The following is an 18,769-nucleotide window of genomic DNA, read 5'->3' as shown; positions in this document are numbered from 1 at the left end:
ATAATAGTTTGACAAAAAATTCCACTTCTTAAAAATTTTCTAGTTTAGTCATTGACATGGAGTAAACTCCATCCACCGATGACGGCCATGAGATTTGACTGAAAGAAAAAAAAAAGTCAAACTATATGATCAGCAGTTCATGTAAGAGACTACACAGCATATTTGTCATCTCAATCTTTATTTACTTAAACAATTTTGACAAACAATTTGGTATCATAATACAATGGCTTTAACCACTGTATGATAGCAAAACTCATTATTTGAACACATGCCATACGGATTCTGAAATAAATAGGACCTTATAATGCCAAATGTCAATATGTACAAATGTGGTAAGCAAAATTACCATCCTTACAAGTTATGTACACTGACTGTCGAACACATTTTAGTAACAGGCTCTCATAGTGCCCAAAATAACATCTTATATAATTAAATAACAATGAATACTAAATGCATCAAATTATGCTCCTGTATGTCAAATAAGAGACACTGAAGAATGAGCAAAGATCTGTGACAGGGAGCGATACGTGGGCAAAATGGATTCAGACACAATTTTGGGATGTAAAATGGATGCAGAGCCAATACCAAACCAGCTAAAAATCCAAGAGTCACACAATAACAATAATTAGCAAAATGTGCTGCTTGACACAAAGGCCTCAGCAGACCATAAATTTACATACACCAGCCAAAGTTACCAGTTACAGACAGTCTCAAAATGGATCCTTATTTCAGCTTTTACTGTTTTGTTCTCCTGTGTTCATCCTTTTGTGTTGGTTAGAGTTTTGTAGACCCAGATTCACTCTCTCTCTCATATTATGAATCAACTGTGAATAAATGCCAACATATCAGAATGAGGTAAATGAGCCTGTCACAAGACTTTAAAAAAAAAAAACAACATTTAACATTTAAAAAAGGCAAAACTGTTCCCTCGAAAAGTCCATGGATATCCAAACACTCGACACCTGTGAGGAGCTATTTGTTTAAGTGCAGGTTTAACCCCAGAGGACAGAACCAGCTGATATATCCAAGCTTTAACATGGAGACTACTTCCAAATGAATTACAGCTAGTAGCCAGTAACAAGAGGAACGGCTGCGCTATGGCTACATGGCTTTGAACGATCAACATTCACTTCAGTCATTCTTGTAAATATGGGGTCCAGCCATACCTCTCCAACCCCACATTACGTATGCACACATGCGAAAAAATAGCAAACAGGAAATGTTGCATTTTAAAGCATACTGTGAGATAAATTAGTTAATATGAACATATCCCTTTTTAAATGTAATACATTCTGAATTGAAATTAGTTAAACTGTGCAATTAAAGTGAAAGTACAGAAGAAAAAGAAGGTTCAGAGGAAGCTGAGGTCTGTTAAAGACCTTTTGTCAGGGATAGTAGCTCTCAGATGAACAGTGGGACTTGTATAACTTTGCCACTTCAAAAGTCGACTTCTAGAAGAGCAACACGTTTGCGATGACACTCATACAAGCACGATACAGCACAGCTTTAGGCACATGCAAGTATGTGGTAGGAGCATATGCACAGATGACTGTGCACCTACTCACAAATGCATTTAGAGCTGCAATCTGGAGGCATAATAATCGTATAGTCGAGCCTCTCTTGCACACATCAAGTTCAAAAATGCACACTCCCAGGCAAACACACGCATATGTTCCTTTCAAACGTCCTCTCACTCTCTCTCTCTCTCTTTCACACAAACACACACACACACACACACACACACACACACACACACACAATGTAATGGTCTTTCAAGTGTCCTCTGTGTTCCCACTTTGTGTTGGGTGGATAGTTGTTTTAGTAGAGGTGTGTATGACGTGGGGGCGCCTCACACACTCAGAGGCAGCATGCCTGGTGGAGACACGGCTCTGGATGATGCCATGGAGGTCAAGGAGCTGGGGTCCAATCCATTAACAGTCCTGCAGTTCCACATGCACAATATTAGAAAACACGGTAACACCAGGTATAATACACTGATTATTTTCTGCACATTTGGCTGTGGCGTCCCATTTTATGCACATCTGTTTGTTATACAGAGTAAGAGGAAAACGTGGCAAGGGAAGAACAAAACTATATGCCTAGACTCACGTTTTGTCAAAGTACGTGGTATGCAGAGTGTGAGAGAACTTGGTGGCGTTGCTGTTGATGAGTGTGCCATTGTCAGTGGTGTAGTTTTTTCTTGCTGCTTGGTCTTTGGCAAAGTTCCTACAGGCGGCGAGTTTGGACTCCAAAGCCTAGTGACAAAGCAGGAAATACAATCTGTATTTAGCCTCATCATAAACATTTTTCTGTTTGTCCTGTGGAATCAGGACACATTGTTCCTCAGTGTTCTGCAACCTACTCAGCATTTTGAGGCACTGTTGTTGAGTTTTAAATACACAAAAGGTAAGAAAGGAGTAAATGTATTTGGTTAAAAGGAATAATACCTACCCCGACTTTTCTGAGAAGATCACCAACAATGTTGAGAGCTGAGATTCTAGCAGAAGGAGTGAGGGATGAGTTGCCACAGCCGTTGGTTAATGCTGGAGGACACAAGCCAGTGTTAGTTCACATATAAGTGGATTTCCCATCTCTAGTGTGCAAATAAGAGTGACATTAATCCTGACCTTTTGGGCTGATGAACGGGTGCTCTATGCTCTTCCCTACAGGTGTGGCTGGGAGAGATAAAGATGCCTGCACTGCTGAATCCATCTTATCAATGTCTAAGGTGGGTGAACTGGGTGCTGACATCCTGTCTGTAGTTCTCTCCCGTACTGCCAGCTCTTGTCTGAGGTCTGCAGAGGACAGAGTCAAACTCATGACATACTCATCCACCAACGCTTACACTGATGAAATACTTCCTGAAAAACAGCATTTTTTTTGTAGTTATTCTGTGCTTTGTTTCTGTCATACCTCGTGCTTCATCTTTCAGCCGCTGCACAGATACAAGAAGAGATTCCTTTTCATCTAGCTCGCTCTCCAGGAAGGCATTTCTCTCAATGGCCTGGTTCAAACGGCCCTCGAAGTCCTCAAGAGACACTATTGTTGCCCTGCACACAGAGGTAGAGGAAAACAACTGTTAATATATTTTATGTTGATTACTATCACCAAAAAAAATCAATCGCAAATGCTTGAGGTAAAATTTTATCTTGACAATAACAGTTACTCATCTTATCCTTGAGCGCAGATATGCCTTATAAATCAAAGGAATGCAAACATCTACTGTGAGCTCTAGTCTCATTTAAAAATGGTAGAATGAAAGTTGTTGTGCTTTTGATTGTACTGTATATTTTGGGTATATCGACCAAAATATCAGTCTGACCTTTTGGCTCTCTCCAGGTCATCGTTGGCCTGCTCGAGCTCCCGGACGTATTTGTGGAGCTGCTCCTTGATGCTGCGCGTCTGGCCCAGGTCATCCTCAAGCATAGATATCTGTTTGTAACTCTGGGCATACTGTTGCTCCAGCTTCTCCTGATAAGTGATGGATAGAGTGAAGAGGAGAAAGGAATGAATGAAAAGAAACAAGGACATCAAAGAGACCTTTTGTTCTAGGAAAAAAAAAAAACTGTTTTAATTTTATTTTGGTGAGGCATGCAGTGTGAAAGTACCATTTGCCATTTTATGTACAATAAAACTGTTATTTACAACAGCAGGAGAAACCGGAAGAATCATAAGACAGCTAGCCAAGATGTCCTTCCAAATTATTTCATTTTCAAAGGGCCTTTTACAAGGGCCTCTTTGTTCCCTGGGGGAGGCCCTGAGGTCCATTTGCCACAAGGTACTTCAGATACAGTTAGTGGCCCCTAAGGCATAAAGACAGGAAAGCACCATTCATGATCCCTTTTGATCATTTACACATTAGCTACAACAAGCATACTTGCATGTTGGGCCATGTGAAAAATAACAGTACTTTTCTGTCTTGTACACAGTGGCTACAGTAAAATCCTGAATGTTTACTTAATAGGACACGATCATCAAAGAAGTGCACTGAAAAAAATCAGACTACTGTTCATGCTTGCTGTGATTAAGAACCAGACTTGTCCTCCCAGTTTTCTATTTTCTTCCTCTTTATCCTGACATCCAATTAAGGAGTGCTGGAGGATTACCTACGAGCAACACCTAACATACATATGAGACATTGGACTTTGTCCTCAGGATCAGATAAGGTCTTAAGTAATCACAATTAGTGGTATAACCCTCAGACCAAGCAACCCAAACCTACATGGCAAGTCACCAGGCCTAGTTACCTTGAGGTTGGACATCTCGTTCTTCAGCCTCTCATTCTCGCTTTGCAGGTCTCGTAGGCGGTGTTCAGCCTGGCCGAGCTGTGCCTCCAACTCAGCTTCCAGCTCTCGGCTCCCTTCCTGGAACTCCTGCAGCTCCTCCTGGGCGTCATGGCAGCTGGATGGTACAAACACACACACAGTGGGGAGAGACAGAAACAATCATTGTCAATTACCGGCTACCCTGTTCACTGTCCACCATTCAGCTCTGTGGAGCTGACTGGCTGAATGACCCCGGGCCAGAGCTCTAGAAAACTGCCTGGCTTTTGTCCTGTAAGATGAGCCAGGCTCTGGCATGTTCTAGTAGCTTTATCCCCCATGGTCAGAAATAAACCTGCATGAAAAGCCAGTCAGATATTTGTAGATTTTTAACCTTCAATCCAGCCTCTGCCAAACAGGAAACAGTGTGAGGCTCAGCATTGTCGAGTTAAGCATTCTAAATATACAGCTCTAAACAGACAGCTGAACTGTGACAGTAGGTGGTTCAGAAGTAGCTCAGAAAAACAGGCCTGCTGTCATGTGTCCTCAGCTGTGGAAGAGGTTGAAGGTCAGGGGTGAAGAGAGAAAAATGAGAAAGCACAGAAACAGGATGAGGATATGGGCTCAAAAACAGGAAGCATGTAAAAACTGGTACCGAGTTCTGACATGTGTATGTGGATCTGAGTAATCATGTTAATGTAGAATAGGAGGGAAAACGGACATCTATGGTAGTAATCTCTCAATTTAAGTAATCTCAACAGACCCTCGTTTTCCACAGGTCAAGGGTGCACACACATGATGACACTGTGGTTAACACCGTTGTGTGATCAGCTGACTTGTGCTGGGATAATGGCCTCACAGTGGCTCTACACAGCACTGGAATCCATGAATCAGTTGTTGTGCCGAGTCGTTCCACACATACCAACGCTGCAAGGCCTGCCTCATCAGCACGCTGGACCCTATAACTCCCCTGTTTAACAGTCCTCCCTCACCATTACAGCTTTTCATGGTTTAAAATTACCATCAGTTATCTATTCAGGGAGTAGAAAAGCATGAAATAACACTTAATGTGTGAAAATTAGCTTTAAATGTGTGAAAACAAAAGAGCATTTCACATTATTCAGTCTTTTAGTGATGATCATAAACTGTATGATGTTCACGTAATCTAATCATGAAAAAACATAAAAAAGGTAAGTTTAAAAATATCTCTTTAAAGAGATAACTTTCAATAGATAACTAATAAAATCCAGCATGCTGTGACTGTGAATGGTTCACTGTATCAGTGATCCTGAGAAAACGTACACACCAAAACATGTGTGAGGCAAGCCACGGCTTACCATGTACTGGGCTCTATTTTTCCATGGGTTGATGTTTTTTCCACTTGTGTACCCACAGCAGGAATTTCTTGGAAAACCACCGGGATTTTAACCCTCTGTGTGAAGTTTTACTCTTCCTCTGAGAGAGGAGCCGGGGCCCCAACACCAGAAATAGAAAATACAGAGGACCCTAGCTCAACGAAGATTTACAGGACCCTCACAAGAACAACCACTGCCTATCCCGACATCAGTTGTGGTTTCCCTTAAAGAAGTCAAAGATGTAGTCATTTCCTCCCCGAGTAAGCCACAGCTGTTTGTGGGTACAGATTTCAAAAAGCTTGTCTGGTCATTTGCCTTATATGGCTAAACACAGGAGAGGGAAGCCTTCCGTGTTGAAACTTTGAACAGAGAAGTATCCGCAAATATGTCACAAAGATTTGGTTGAATTTAATGTGAAAATAATTGTGTAACCACCTCTTTCATAACTACAGACAAAACCACAAATTCAGCAACTCAGCGTTTGCCTATTACGTAAGAGTGAGCGTCTACAACTTTTTAAACAAAGTTTTCCGAGTTCAGAGTTTTGAGTGTTTTTTCAGTGTGTTTATCTAATGGGGGAATCTATGGATACTGCTGCAATCTGGTATTTGGTTCAAGGTTTTTGCAAGATCATAAAATACACTATGACACATTGTTACATAACCCAATGTATAAGAACAAGCTTAGTAAGCAAACAGTTATATTCTCCATGTACAAAAAGCTGAGTATGAAGCAGAATATCTAGTGTGTCATTAACTGATGTTAATATGTTAAACATGAGTAAACAGGTTATGTCATACAGGTCAGCTGCCACAGCAAATAAATTCAGACATGTTATCTTGTGATATGATAATTGAATCCTACCTTTTCTTATATTTCAGGGCTTGGGACTTCCAGTAGTCAACTTCTTCATCCTTTGACGAAAATTTGGGAATCATCTCTGTGTCCATTTCAGGGCACACTGAAAATGAAGGAAACACATTGAATGAGGTTTAAAGTAGGCCAAAGTAAAGTAAAAAAAGAAACCATGATAAACTTGTAGGTGACTCATACATGGTGCAACACTTTCAGTATTTCTATCTTTTGGCATGTAGAATCAGGCGTAGTGCATTCCCTTCTTATCACAAATCTGAACCACCAGACAAATCAAGATTAAAAAGTGAGATCGACCCGGTCATGTTGGCCTGCAGCTCTGAGGTCATGTCATATTTAGTTACTTGTGAATCAGTGACTGCAGCCATAGCCTCTGATGGGGAAAATCGCCCTCCGCTTCAGAAGCTGAAGCTTGATAAACTGATTGAGTTCTTTCTATGACTCAACAGCCTCAATGATATGTGCCTAGTGGCCTGTAAAAGTGGGCCTCCTCCTCCTCATTCAGTTTCTAACCCCCTTACAGCTCAACTCATGTGACATCAACATAACTTATTCATTATCAGCACCCCATGTTCATTAAGTACGGCTAATGAAAGACAGATCAAAGCTGTCTGTTCCAGCCTTGTTCTGAAGTTTTGATAAAACAGCCGAGTTAAAAGTTGTTCCATCTTCCGCCTTATTTGCAGTATAAACACTTTACTAGGCGGTTGTTCCTCTTTTCTGGTGAGCTATTACACTCTGCCTCGCTCTGATCAATGTGGACCTACTAGCCAGATTTTAAGAAATAATTACACACATCTGCAAAAAGCCGCTGTGTGTGTTCTATGTGTGGGAGGAAATACAGCTGCAGCCCACAGCACTCCCATTGCTGTAGCTCCAGGAATATTCATAATGTGCCCAGAGCTTTTAAGGATTTCCTGCAGACAGGTCGGACAGCCAGTGAAGGTAGCACAGGAAGCAATAGCTGGACTAAGGGTCAAACAAACTACACTCAGTTTTAGGCAGTTATGGTCATACATCTAAGTCTTTAGTTTGATTATTGTTAAACTGTCCGTGTAAATATGTGGTTACATAAATAAGGAAGTAAAGCAGCATATGTTACTGAAGCCACTATTATTATATTTTGATTTCACCAGCTCAATGTGGGCCTCAGCGACGATGTTATTTGTCTAGCCAAGAAGAAGACGGTTCAGACTCAGAGGGATATGGAGCCAGAGGCAGGATTGCCTGCTCTTCCCTTGAAACATTCCTCAGACATGGCGTCATCAAGAATTTACTCGCTACAGGCCCCTCACGTGTCTGTCCACTGTTTAGGAAATCACGAGGGAAACTGGAGACCAAAATACTGTAAGGGTGGAGAAAGGGAAATGATCCCTAGCTCCTATTGATGTAACATATTGACATTGATTCTTCTCAGAGAAAAACCTCAAAATATTTCCTCTGATTATATACAGAGACCTTAATTTCCAGGTAATCTAGCAAACATAGCAGATCTTGATATGCTGTGATGCTGAATGGCCTGAATGAGATCTGATGCTCTCTATTGATCCCCTGTAGGTCACCAAAAGGCATGAGCAACAGGAAACAAGAGGGTTTTGTTTCTATGGTGATTCACCAAAACAGGAGAAACACCGCTCACAAAAAAAGACACAGCTGTTTATCAGCCCACTGACAAGACACGTAAATCAAATGGGTTAATAGATGTTCATGCTGTCCTGATATTTCTACCAAAGATATTTTAAATATTCAGGACAGATGAGGACAGACTGGCACTGTACTTGTAACATAATACATGACTTAAAATGAGATGGAGAGAAGGGTTACGCTATATCATGTAACGGGTCAAGTGCTGAGACTCTGCAAGAACAAATGACAACTCCTGTTATCTCTCATTTCAGCATCCTTTGGAGTGGTGTCAGCTTGACCCCTGGAACTATTTGTCTGTTGTAACAATACCAGGACAGGCAGGAGCCATAGTGGGCCGACATGGTGATGGTGACACTTCACTAACTGTGGGGCCATCTGGAAATTACAGCCAGGCAAAGATAGTGAAGAGAGAGTTTCCTCTTCCACATTATTGTCTCTACATCCTCTTTTGCTGCAGATGACGAGGTGCTTACTAAGAGTTCAAGTGCGGACACTGATGTAGTCACATTTTTTTATACTGGGGCCTGACAGAGGGGTGAGGTAGCCTCTTGGCAGCCTTATTGATTTGCTCCAATATTAATAATAATCGGACCTGCATCTTTACAGGGTGTGGTGGTAATGCTCCCTTAACCTGGGCCCATATCTTGGTCTCTTATATTACAGAGGAGATTCAGTATAATAATACTGTTTGTGAAAGTTATGAAAGTGAACAACAAAAATCAACACTAGCAGCCTTTAAAGCATTCAAAATTACAAAAAATATGTAATTTATAGATAACGCACACATTTTAAAAGATATAAAAAACTGAAGCAGCCCTGAAAATTTCATTTCTCAACATTTGTCAGGCCAGATTTAACTGAACAGTGACAGGGTGTTATTTAGGTAGCTAACGTTAGCTTAATTTAAACGCTGCTGTCAATATGTAGAGGTTAATGCCAAACAGTAGCTGTAACAGTAGCTGTTTAAAGATAATAGAGAGTGCCACATACAAAGACTAAAAACGTGAACTGTATAGTCAATGTAGCATGGGAGCCAAAAAAATCAAAGAGGAAAGCTCTCGACATTTAAACCGAGGTCGAGCTGTCATCACACAGCAGCCGCGGCAGAGCACGACGGCTCATTACACGAACAGGTCAAACATTAAACACATCATGACGAAACATTTTCAATGTAAGGTTCAATACCTGCTCATCTGAAACCGGTTTCCAACTGTTTTCTGAATCAGCAGGTCGCCTTCCAGCCGGCGTCACATCTAACACAGACACACACACACATACACCTCTCTCCCTGGCCTCGGAGGATACTAGTGTACGAGCTGTGTTTAGGAAATTGCCAACGCGTCTCCCGGAACCGACGTAAATCCCGACATGTACGTGCGTGCTGACGTCATTCGCATTATCATCAGAACTGGGCGGGGCTACAATAAGATCAGATCCATTGCAATCAGCCGCACCTTCCTTTGGCTGTAGATTGCATAGTTTTCACTGCAGTGACCACAAGGTGGCATGTGGCTACCAGACAATAAACCACCACACATGGACATGGGAACATCAAGAAAAAAACATTTCATACCTTAAATGGTTTTACATTTGTGCTGATGGTATCCAATAGGCTTATAGTTTATTAATTAATTAATTTATGTTCTGTCTATGATCTGTTTTTGCTGTTATAGCCTTTTTGGCCAATATGGTGTAATTTGGTTTCTTAAATGTTTTCACCACTAAATTCTTCACTAAATTTTCAGTATATAGGCTTACAGTCGGAGATGGACATTGGCAACAGAATATATTATAATAGAAGCTAATTGCCACATAAGAAATTTAAGAAATTTAGAGAAGACACTGAACCAAAACCTAATAAATATAGGCCTATAACACTTTTGAAATTATTATTAGGCTACTTTGTCGTCAGTACATTAAGCTGCAGCTTTGAAAAACATTAGCCTACAAATCAGTCAGGTGTGCTAATCTTGACAGTCTTTAAAGAATATGTGCCTCATTTGAAGAGCGTGTCATGTGAACCTGCTAGGCCACTTGAACTGCCAATAATGCGTTCAGGGGACCCAATCAGTCAAGTCACTGCAGCCACAGGTGGCAGGCCCTGTTTTACAAGGCGCCGTTCTCGCCTCCACCCACAGCCAAAAGTAAAGAAAGGCATGCGCTTAGGGAAAAAGAAGTCATTTACCAAGGAGTCTACCTCTAAATAATTTTGTTTGGCTGTCATTCTATTTTTTTTTCTTCTATGGCATTTTACAAGGAAGATAGGCAGGAGGACGCACGAGAGTGTCCGGTGTGCTATGAATGTCTGTCGGGCACTGAAAGGACTCTGAGCTGCGGACATGTATTCTGCCACGACTGCCTGGTCAAAACGCTGGTCAGCGTCAACAGGGATGGGAACATAAGAGACACTATCATTTGCCCTATCTGCCGACATCTTACATTCATCAAGAAACAAAAGGAAGCGCTGGTGACCCCCACGGCGGACAAGGATTCAGATGTGGGGCAGACTCTGGAGGTGCCTCTCCCTCTGCCACTGGGACAGCTCCAGAGCGCACGGCGCGCCTCCAGGGACAGTTTACCGAGGAGCGTTAATTGGATCGCTCGATGCTTTAGGGGGGTCTCTGAGCGAGCCCGTCGACAGAGGTTGATCAGCCCCAGCCACAATACATCTCAGATCTTCATCATAAGCGCTGAAGGGCGACCCATGGCTGAAAATGATGCGTTCGACGTTGTGATGACTGTGGTTCAACCCCGGCGCAGGCGAGTGCGCAGGGTTTGCACAACTGCGCGATGCTTGCTTGTTTTGCTGTCAGCATTTACTGTACTCGCCCTGGTGGCTGCAACCTTACCCTGGATTTTGTTGGCATAGCACAATGATATAGAAGTCTGGATTATAAAGTGCCAAGAGAGGATGGTGAAGAGACATTTGATGGAAAATCTTTGAAAGATATGTCCAACTTCAACACAGTCAAGCAGCCTATCCACCAGTCATGCAATGGATTGTGTGAAGTAGCTTTGTCTTACTAATCAAAGTAATCTGGACTATTTCAGTGTACCATCAATCCACAACAAATGTACAATTTCGTTAATCTATTAATAATATTCATCTTTCATCATTCATGTCTCCAACATGGTTTTACGACATGATCAGATGTGCAATTTCCTTCCCTGATTTTAAGGAAAAGTCAGAGTTTATAGGCATGCTGGTGTCCTTTATATGCATTGCCAAGCAACAGTCTACAGTAAAGTCAAGGTTGAGAAATCCTTGACAGCCGAGTCTTTTGTTTTGCATTCCTGCCTGTGACATGTTCTACCTGTTTTATGAGAGGAAAAAACGCCGACAAATTTTAAGAATTTCAAAGTGGGAAAATCCAACCAGTGTGGACATTTTAAAGACATTTCACTATTTCAACAATTCAAAAAAAGTTTGTGAGAAAAAAAGTGCAATAAAAACCATTTCACCCATCCAACTGCTGTTAAAGCAGTTCATTGTTGTGTTACCCTGTTGTTAGAGACACTGTTTCCAAGCAGCAGACAATAACTTTGTGGGCAAAAGCTATAAACCTTAGCTACAACATCATGCATATGTCCACAGGAGAAAAGGGAGGGGTTACATTTCGGCAGTAGGCTAAGACACAAACTTGGTTTAGTGAGAGGGAACAGTGAGACCATGTTAACAAACCAGTCAGGAGATCATGTTGACAGATCTGTCCTCCTTACATCACAAGAAGAGATGACACCTACTTTTTTTTTTTTTTCAAAAAAGGCATGCAATTATCATTTCAGACTTTAATTCTACACATGCTGATAAAATGGAACACATGTTTAATATGTGGTTGGTTGGAAGGAGTTAGACCCCTCATTGACATTGTGAACAGCGCGTGCACTTTCTCTCATGAATGTGCATAAAGACCGTGTAAACAGAGCCACCTTGAAAACATTCAGTAAGAAATAATTGATGCACCCATGGCAGTCTGAAGGAGATAGACTAGAATGGTAGAGATGATAGAGATGAGCTGTGCCTGGCTGACTGCTGAAAGGAGATACACTGCTGAACTGTAGCATTAGATTACCACTGACACTTTAAGAATCCAGACCGAGACAGAGCGGAGAGAACTGGGTTAACTTTCAACAACACAAGTTACATAAAAACTAAAGATAATACGACAACTGCTTTCTTATAAGGAAAGTTTAACTTGAGTTTAACTTTAAATGAGTCGCAACACATTACACAGCATGGTGTGGAGATTCAAAACAAATGAAAGACTGGTTTGCAGAATGAGCTTTGTCAGTATCATCATCATCCTGATAAACATGTACACTCCTAGTTTCTTTCTGTGGCAAGCCTTCAGCTATCCTGCTCATCCAGTCCCACAGGTTACAGACTTGGAGGCTTCAGTGATTCAGTCATATTCAGCCATGGTTTCTCAGAGTGTGGGAGTAACAAATAATGATTTATTTCATTTGAGGAATCAGGCTTTTTAAATCATAGTCCTACTTGAATAGCTGGGATGTCAGTGGATGCGCTTAAATTATCTGTAAAGTTGCAAATGCACAAAAGTCATCAATTTCAAGACTATTCAAAGAGATAATAACTAAAAAGAAGATAGTGGTAGTAAAACATTCAGGCCGGTATCATGAGAGTGCTCAAAGAGTAAGAAATGACTCAGTGTCAGCTGTTAAGTTTCTCTACCAGCATGCTTATGCTATTGTATAAACAGGGTTATACAACATCCAAAGCCTTTTCAGTTAAAACAGTGACACTATGTGCACAGACAAAAGTCTTGAGTAGTTCTTTCATCAGGACCAATCAACTGTCCACATTGTTTCCAGGACACACAGCAAAAACTGGAAAAAAAAAACACATGAACAAGGTGAGATTATTAAAAATGTAGAGTTTAATATATATATTTATTTCTGACATTCTGATAAGGATTGCAGGTAGGCTTCACAGTACACACTGTGTTCCACTTGATATGCTAAGCAGAGGAGGAAGGGGTGGGCATGGTGGGCTTGACAAGCGGCAGGTTTTGTTTGTACACTAGTGAAAGCAGGAGGCAGTACATCCACAGGCAACATCCACTCCTCTACCGTATTGCTCAAAAAACCCCACAAAGGACCATTTATTGTGATCCACATTCTCTAGAGTCCATCACTACATTTTATCCTTTACCCCTCTTACAATCCCTAAAAAGACAGTGATTGACACAAAACGTGGATTATCAAAAGACTATCTAGGCGCATGCATGATACTTTTTCAGATTTTCCTTTTTTTTTTAATCATTTAACACCCCCCTCCCCCCACCCTACCCCCCCAAAATGTAAACAAACTGAGCTTTACTTTACACCAACATGTTGGTGGTGAAGTGAGTTAGGAAATGCAGGCCTACTGCATTTAAAATGCTTGGTAAAACTTTGTGACAGTGTACCATTTGGTGCAAAAGGTGGCTCCTATGAATATGCTTTGAAAAAGGCTTTGAAAAAGTTAAATTACTCCGAAAATGTTGACATGTGATGAAACTATGCCTTTTGTTTTAGGGGAGGGTTTTTTAGGGGAGTTTTTCTTTTCAGCAGCATAATAATTACACCAATAATGAATATGAATGCATGCATTTAGGTGGCTTTAAGTTCCAGTTATGACGCACAAAAGCATTACAGTAATACTGCCCTGTTCTGATAATAGTACATGCCAACAGGCCCTAATTTACCCTCATCCCTACACAAGCTCTCATTTGCCTGTTATTTATTACAAAATCAGGTAGCCTATACCCTTTGATATCTGAGTGAGTCACATTCAGTCAGCACACAAAGACAGTCACCCCTGCCTCCTCGTATAAATGTATGGATCCAGCACAGAAAATAAAACCTCTAGTACACATTGATTATGCCTATAGTTCCAAAATAACAACCAGTGTGAGGGCACTTGCAATTGTTGTCATATAATCACCACAACTATCAATATAATTATCAACATCACCAAAAATCTTCATAAACATATTCATTGAGAACACACACCGAGGCATACCATAGATCACTTTTGAGAGAGGTTAATCAAGAACTAATGTTGTCAGAAGTAAATTCTCACATAAAACAAATTAACAAAAAAAAAAAGAAAAAGAAATTATTTGCTTTGCAATAAAATTAATGGCTTTTTCTGTACTTTTGGGAAAGGTAACTTTGACCACTTTTGGATTGAGGTGGATCAGTAAACACTGTAATTGCACTTTGACAAAATTATCGCCCTAAGATGTTTTGAATGAAATTTAAAAAAAAGTGACACTGCAGCATCTGTTATGTGATGAATTTGAAATAGTCTAATTTATTGTCTGTGAGAATAGTGAGAATACCGAACAGAACAATTTTACATTTAGAAGTGATCGTTGTGCCAAATTTGACTATGCATCAGCTTTTCTAATGAATAAGCAAATATTTTGTCTTCGCTATAGTCAGTCCAACAATATAACCTATGGACTATATTTACCCTCATTATGACACAATTAACTGGTCCAAACAAGCTCAAAGTAATCTAATTATTTACACAGGTATCTATTAAATCACTGATTGAAAAGCTAAAAAAGATAGGGCATTGGTGTGCAACTCATTAGTACTCTTGCATGTTTGAAGTCAAAGCTCAGGAGACAGAACTAGAAAGACCACAACTGATTTCTAGCAGAAATAATATTCTGCATTTCTGCTGCAGCATCTTTGTTACCTGGTGTTAAAGTGAAACATTATGAATCTACAGTAAACCTGTTAAATGTGTGCAGGGACAAAAATAACATCAAATTTTTAATCATTACACTTTCTACACATGATAAATATCAGCACATACTGTATATCATTATTATATATATCCAAGATATGCATTTTACATATACTTTTCCTCTCAGATTTATATACATCAATTTATGTACAGTCTTTGTATTTACACTAGGGGTCAAAGGTCACTGAACCTGAAGCACTTGAAACAAGGTTAAGAGAGAGAACATATGAACCTAAAGGCAGTGTAGTAGTCATCCATCCATTATCATCAAACTGTAACAGCACATGGATGGTCAAAATTTACTCTCCAAGGAACACAACAACAAAAAAAAACACTCACACCAAATAAAACACTGCCATTCTGAGGCCCTTGATCCAAAAGCAGTTTGTTCATATTGGCTTGTCATGCAAACACATCGTGGTGCTGTCTTCATAACTGAGTAACAGATGCAAGTTCAAAAATTTGAATTTACAATAACATTCTTCTCATACTGTGCTGGTACAAAGTGAGTTAAAGTGAGTTTACCTGTATGCAGGTAAATATCAGATAAAGAACTACAGTTGTAATGTGTGATAGAAGAGGGGAAGTCAAAACTGGAGGTGCCAATAATAATTAAATTACATTAAATGTTTCATCCTGCATGCGAAACCTGTCTCTAGGGCTCAGCATTTTCCTAATGTGCACATAGCTTGAATACCCTGTGAGCAATATAACAAGACTACTCTCTCACTCTGTCTCTCTGTTTCACCCTGAGGATGGGCTTTGCTCCTAACCATGTCAGGCTCTGAGTTTCCCTAACCAAAAGTTGTACAACTTGTGAATATCATATTGCAATTTGATTGCATGTTCTAATAAGGCAAAAAGAAATTAAAAATTCACAGAAATACAGATCACTGCATCAAACAACAAAGATGAACAAAGCGAAAAGCGGAAAAAAAGGAAACAGTTAAAAAATCTTTTAATTTAATACTCATCTGTATTCCAGTCTTTCCTCCTAAAGGCAACTGTTCCTCCACTATGGCATTTTGGTGTTTTTTTTTTTTTGTGTAGTCACATTTATGTACTAGCGAGCAATTGTAAGAGAGAAGTTTCTTTGCAGCCTGTAGCAGATATGAGGGAGGGTTCAAGTTCTGGTTTCAGGTGGGCATTGGTGAGGCCAATTGGTGTTTCCATCAGGCCTTGGCGGTGACAGTTAAGAGTATGTACAGCCATAGGGGTGCTGGTAAGCTGTGATGCCTTAGGGTCTTAGGTCATAGAGTGGTGCTCTGGGGTTCCTCCTCAGGCACAGCATCCCCCTCTGGAGAGTCTGTCACTGCCAGGGACCTCCTGCAGGGGGCACCGCTGAACTCATCGATGAGGCTGTCCAGATTGACATTGATGGAGGGGATTTCATAATTGAAGATATCTAATGGTGAGCATGGTGGGAGAAGTGAGTATGATGAGCAGAATGGTGGAAATGGTGATGATGAGCAAGAGGAGGAGGAGGAGGAGAAGAGGGCATAATGAAGATGGCAATGGGGTGTAAAAACGGAAGAGAGCAGAAATAATATTAATCTTTTGGGCTTGAACTCATGAAAAGTGGCATATGATGTCTACCCTGATTGAAGGAATCAGTAGATTACATGTGTTTCACATTCTACACAGGGATGTTTTTCAGTGTGTTGCTAGTCACACCTGAACAAGCTTGTTAGGGACTAGTGTGGTATGTCACAGCTTTTTGTGTCTTTTGAGACAACAACAACAGATATTTTGTCAGATAAAATACAATAACAGGTCAAAATGACTGCACAATGACACATTACTGTACACGTTTACAACAATGGCCAGGTAAACCAACACAGAGGCAACAAGATGTGTGTGGAACTCTGTGGAAAGATGGCACCAAGACACCAAGTAGGCTTGAAGTAACAATGGAAACTCATGACGACCGGATATTTGCTCTAAATAAAGGTATTCTAAAGTGCTGCTGCATTTACTAAAAGCAGCAGGTCCAAGCAGAAACTGCTGGCTACTCCTGTGTAGGAATGAGATGGAACGTGGCAGTGTAGTAAGAGGGAGCAGAGGTTATAAAAAGCGATGAACCTGCCAAAGGAGGAGTGGGGGTTACCTGTGGCCCGCCCATACCGGTGGCAGGGGCGTTAGAGGGGGATGTCTGCTAGCAAAGGGCTGGGAATGGGGAAAGAAAGGAGGGGGGGGGCTTTAAGATGGACCTTGGTAAGCAACGGCGTCTGCAATGTGAGCGCAGTGTGGTGCACTCTGGGAAGTCCTTGAGCCATGCATAATCGGTTGAACTACAACACCATGCAAAGAGACAATAATGTCAACCTGCTAGGAGGGAATAGGGAAAACATCCTGATTGAGAGCTACAGCTATGAGCTATGTTTGAGGCAGGCTGCAGGAGACCCCAGAGGCAGCCACAGCACGAGGCCAGGCAGTGAGATGGAGCGCATGGGGCGGGGGGCGGTCTGGCTTACCCTAAAAGTCCCCCTCACACTTAGCCCACACTGAATCCCTGGTCTCACACAGCTGCAAGGTACACAATAGTAGCAGGGGGAACAAGAGAATGATAAATATAACAAAATGACAGAATGATTGGTATATATTGACAGAACACCTCATCATCAGAACATCATATGGTAGATATATTGTGGGGTTTGTCTGGCCAGGTTTCCACGCCTGCTACGCAATAAGAGAGACTGGACTGGTGTGAACTGTGTACAGTAAGCCTCTGACCTACCTCTGCCGAGTGAGGGTCTGGGTAACACAGATAAACAGAGAGCACATGATGAATCTAATGGCAACTTCCAAACAAGCAGGACGAGCTATGCTTATCTGATGTTTCCACACATTACCCAGAAACATCATCACATAACACAAGCAATGAATACATAGGCCAGAAGATCCGCTTACTACAATTGCACAAAAATGCTACTATTTACATTGTATCATTCTCAGGCATCTGTGTCTAAAAGGCAACTTTTATTCATTCAGACATTCGTTTGGGAACAGTCAATAAAGGGGACAGGGATCTTTTTTTATCTACAGCAATAAGTCCTACAGAGTCCTACACTCGTCCACCGTCTCCATTGGACAGAGCCACAGCGAGTCTGAGAGAGGGCCGCTGCAGCCCCACCTGTGGTGGTGGCGGGGGAGTTGTTGCCAAGGGCTGGTGTTTACCTGTAGACATGCTCTCCCCGGGAGACAGTCCATCCAGAAGGCCCTGTTCCAGGGGCTGGGGCACTGGGGTTGTGGCCGAGCCAGTGAACCCTGGGGGGGCTGTGGGCGGCTGAGGAGGGGGCAGACTGGGTCTCTGCCTAGGCTTAGGGGCAGGCCGCGACTTGGTGAGCGTTCCGGTCAGGGAGGGCGGGGACGAAAGCGAGTGAGGTGCCCCCAATGGGGTCTGGCCAGGGGAGGATGGGGGCACTTGCCCAGGGGGGCAGGCCAGTCCATAAGGGGAGGGGGTGCTAGGAGGGGTGGGGGACAGGCTGACTGGTGACGGCTGACCTGTCGACTGGTCGGACATCCCACCAGACTGGCCGTAGGGGACCTTGGGAGGCACAGGGGCCAACTTCTTGGAACCTGGAAACACACATCACAGTCAGATTACTGTCTCCTGTTAAAAATAACAATACATAGACAGAAGAAAACCAATGAAAGAAGAATAAGAATAAGAGAGGTACTGACCTTTGCGCAGGGTGTGTGGACTGTGCTCTGTTGAGTGGGGGGACTGGCTGCAGCTCTGGGGACTACTGTTGGGGGGGACTGTTGGACCTGCCACCTGGATGGCTTTGTGTCCAATTACAGGGGAAAGCTCTTTACTCTTCAATGAACTGAAAAAGACAGACAAACATTAATATGTATGTATGTAT

General features: G+C 41.7%; 3 protein-coding genes across 6 annotated transcripts in view; 1 reads left to right on the top strand and 2 right to left on the bottom strand.

Annotated features, from left to right (window-relative positions):
- Window positions 1-159: 159 nt before the first annotated feature.
- On the bottom strand, window positions 160-9,489 carry ndel1b (nudE neurodevelopment protein 1-like 1b). The gene is made up of 9 exons (XM_042393725.1): window positions 9,323-9,489; window positions 6,482-6,578; window positions 4,248-4,401; window positions 3,323-3,471; window positions 2,914-3,050; window positions 2,628-2,795; window positions 2,452-2,543; window positions 2,110-2,255; window positions 160-1,940 (listed from the first exon to the last, which is right to left on the bottom strand). Exons 2-9 carry the CDS (start codon window positions 6,565-6,567, stop codon window positions 1,850-1,852), a joined length of 1,023 nt encoding a protein of 340 aa, XP_042249659.1. The 5' UTR covers window positions 6,568-6,578; window positions 9,323-9,489; the 3' UTR covers window positions 160-1,849.
- A 405-nt stretch (window positions 9,490-9,894) lies between these two features.
- Window positions 9,895-11,593, top strand: LOC121884581 (RING finger protein 222). The gene has a single exon (XM_042393438.1). The coding sequence runs from the start codon at window positions 10,380-10,382 to the stop codon at window positions 11,004-11,006; it is 627 nt and encodes a 208-aa protein (XP_042249372.1). The 5' UTR covers window positions 9,895-10,379; the 3' UTR covers window positions 11,007-11,593.
- Window positions 11,594-13,447: 1,854 nt separating this feature from the next.
- arhgap44a (Rho GTPase activating protein 44a) overlaps window positions 13,448-18,769 on the bottom strand; it is a 28,710-nt gene continuing 23,388 nt past the window's right edge. For 3 of the 4 annotated variants that reach the window (XM_042393825.1, XM_042393826.1, XM_042393823.1), the window contains 3 exons: window positions 18,585-18,730; window positions 18,078-18,479; window positions 13,448-16,305 (listed from right to left, as the gene is read on the bottom strand). In XM_042393825.1, coding sequence (XP_042249759.1) covers window positions 16,151-16,305; window positions 18,078-18,479; window positions 18,585-18,730 — 703 coding nt within the window. In that variant the 3' untranslated portion in view covers window positions 13,448-16,150. Of the gene's footprint in view, window positions 17,427-18,077; window positions 18,480-18,584; window positions 18,731-18,769 lie in introns of all 4 variants that reach the window. The other variant, XM_042393824.1, reaches the window with a different exon arrangement.

This window comes from Thunnus maccoyii, chromosome 18 (assembly GCF_910596095.1).
Source record: "Thunnus maccoyii chromosome 18, fThuMac1.1, whole genome shotgun sequence".
NCBI classification, from domain to species: domain Eukaryota; kingdom Metazoa; phylum Chordata; class Actinopteri; order Scombriformes; family Scombridae; genus Thunnus; species Thunnus maccoyii.
This window is presented reverse-complemented; position numbering and strand designations above follow the sequence as displayed.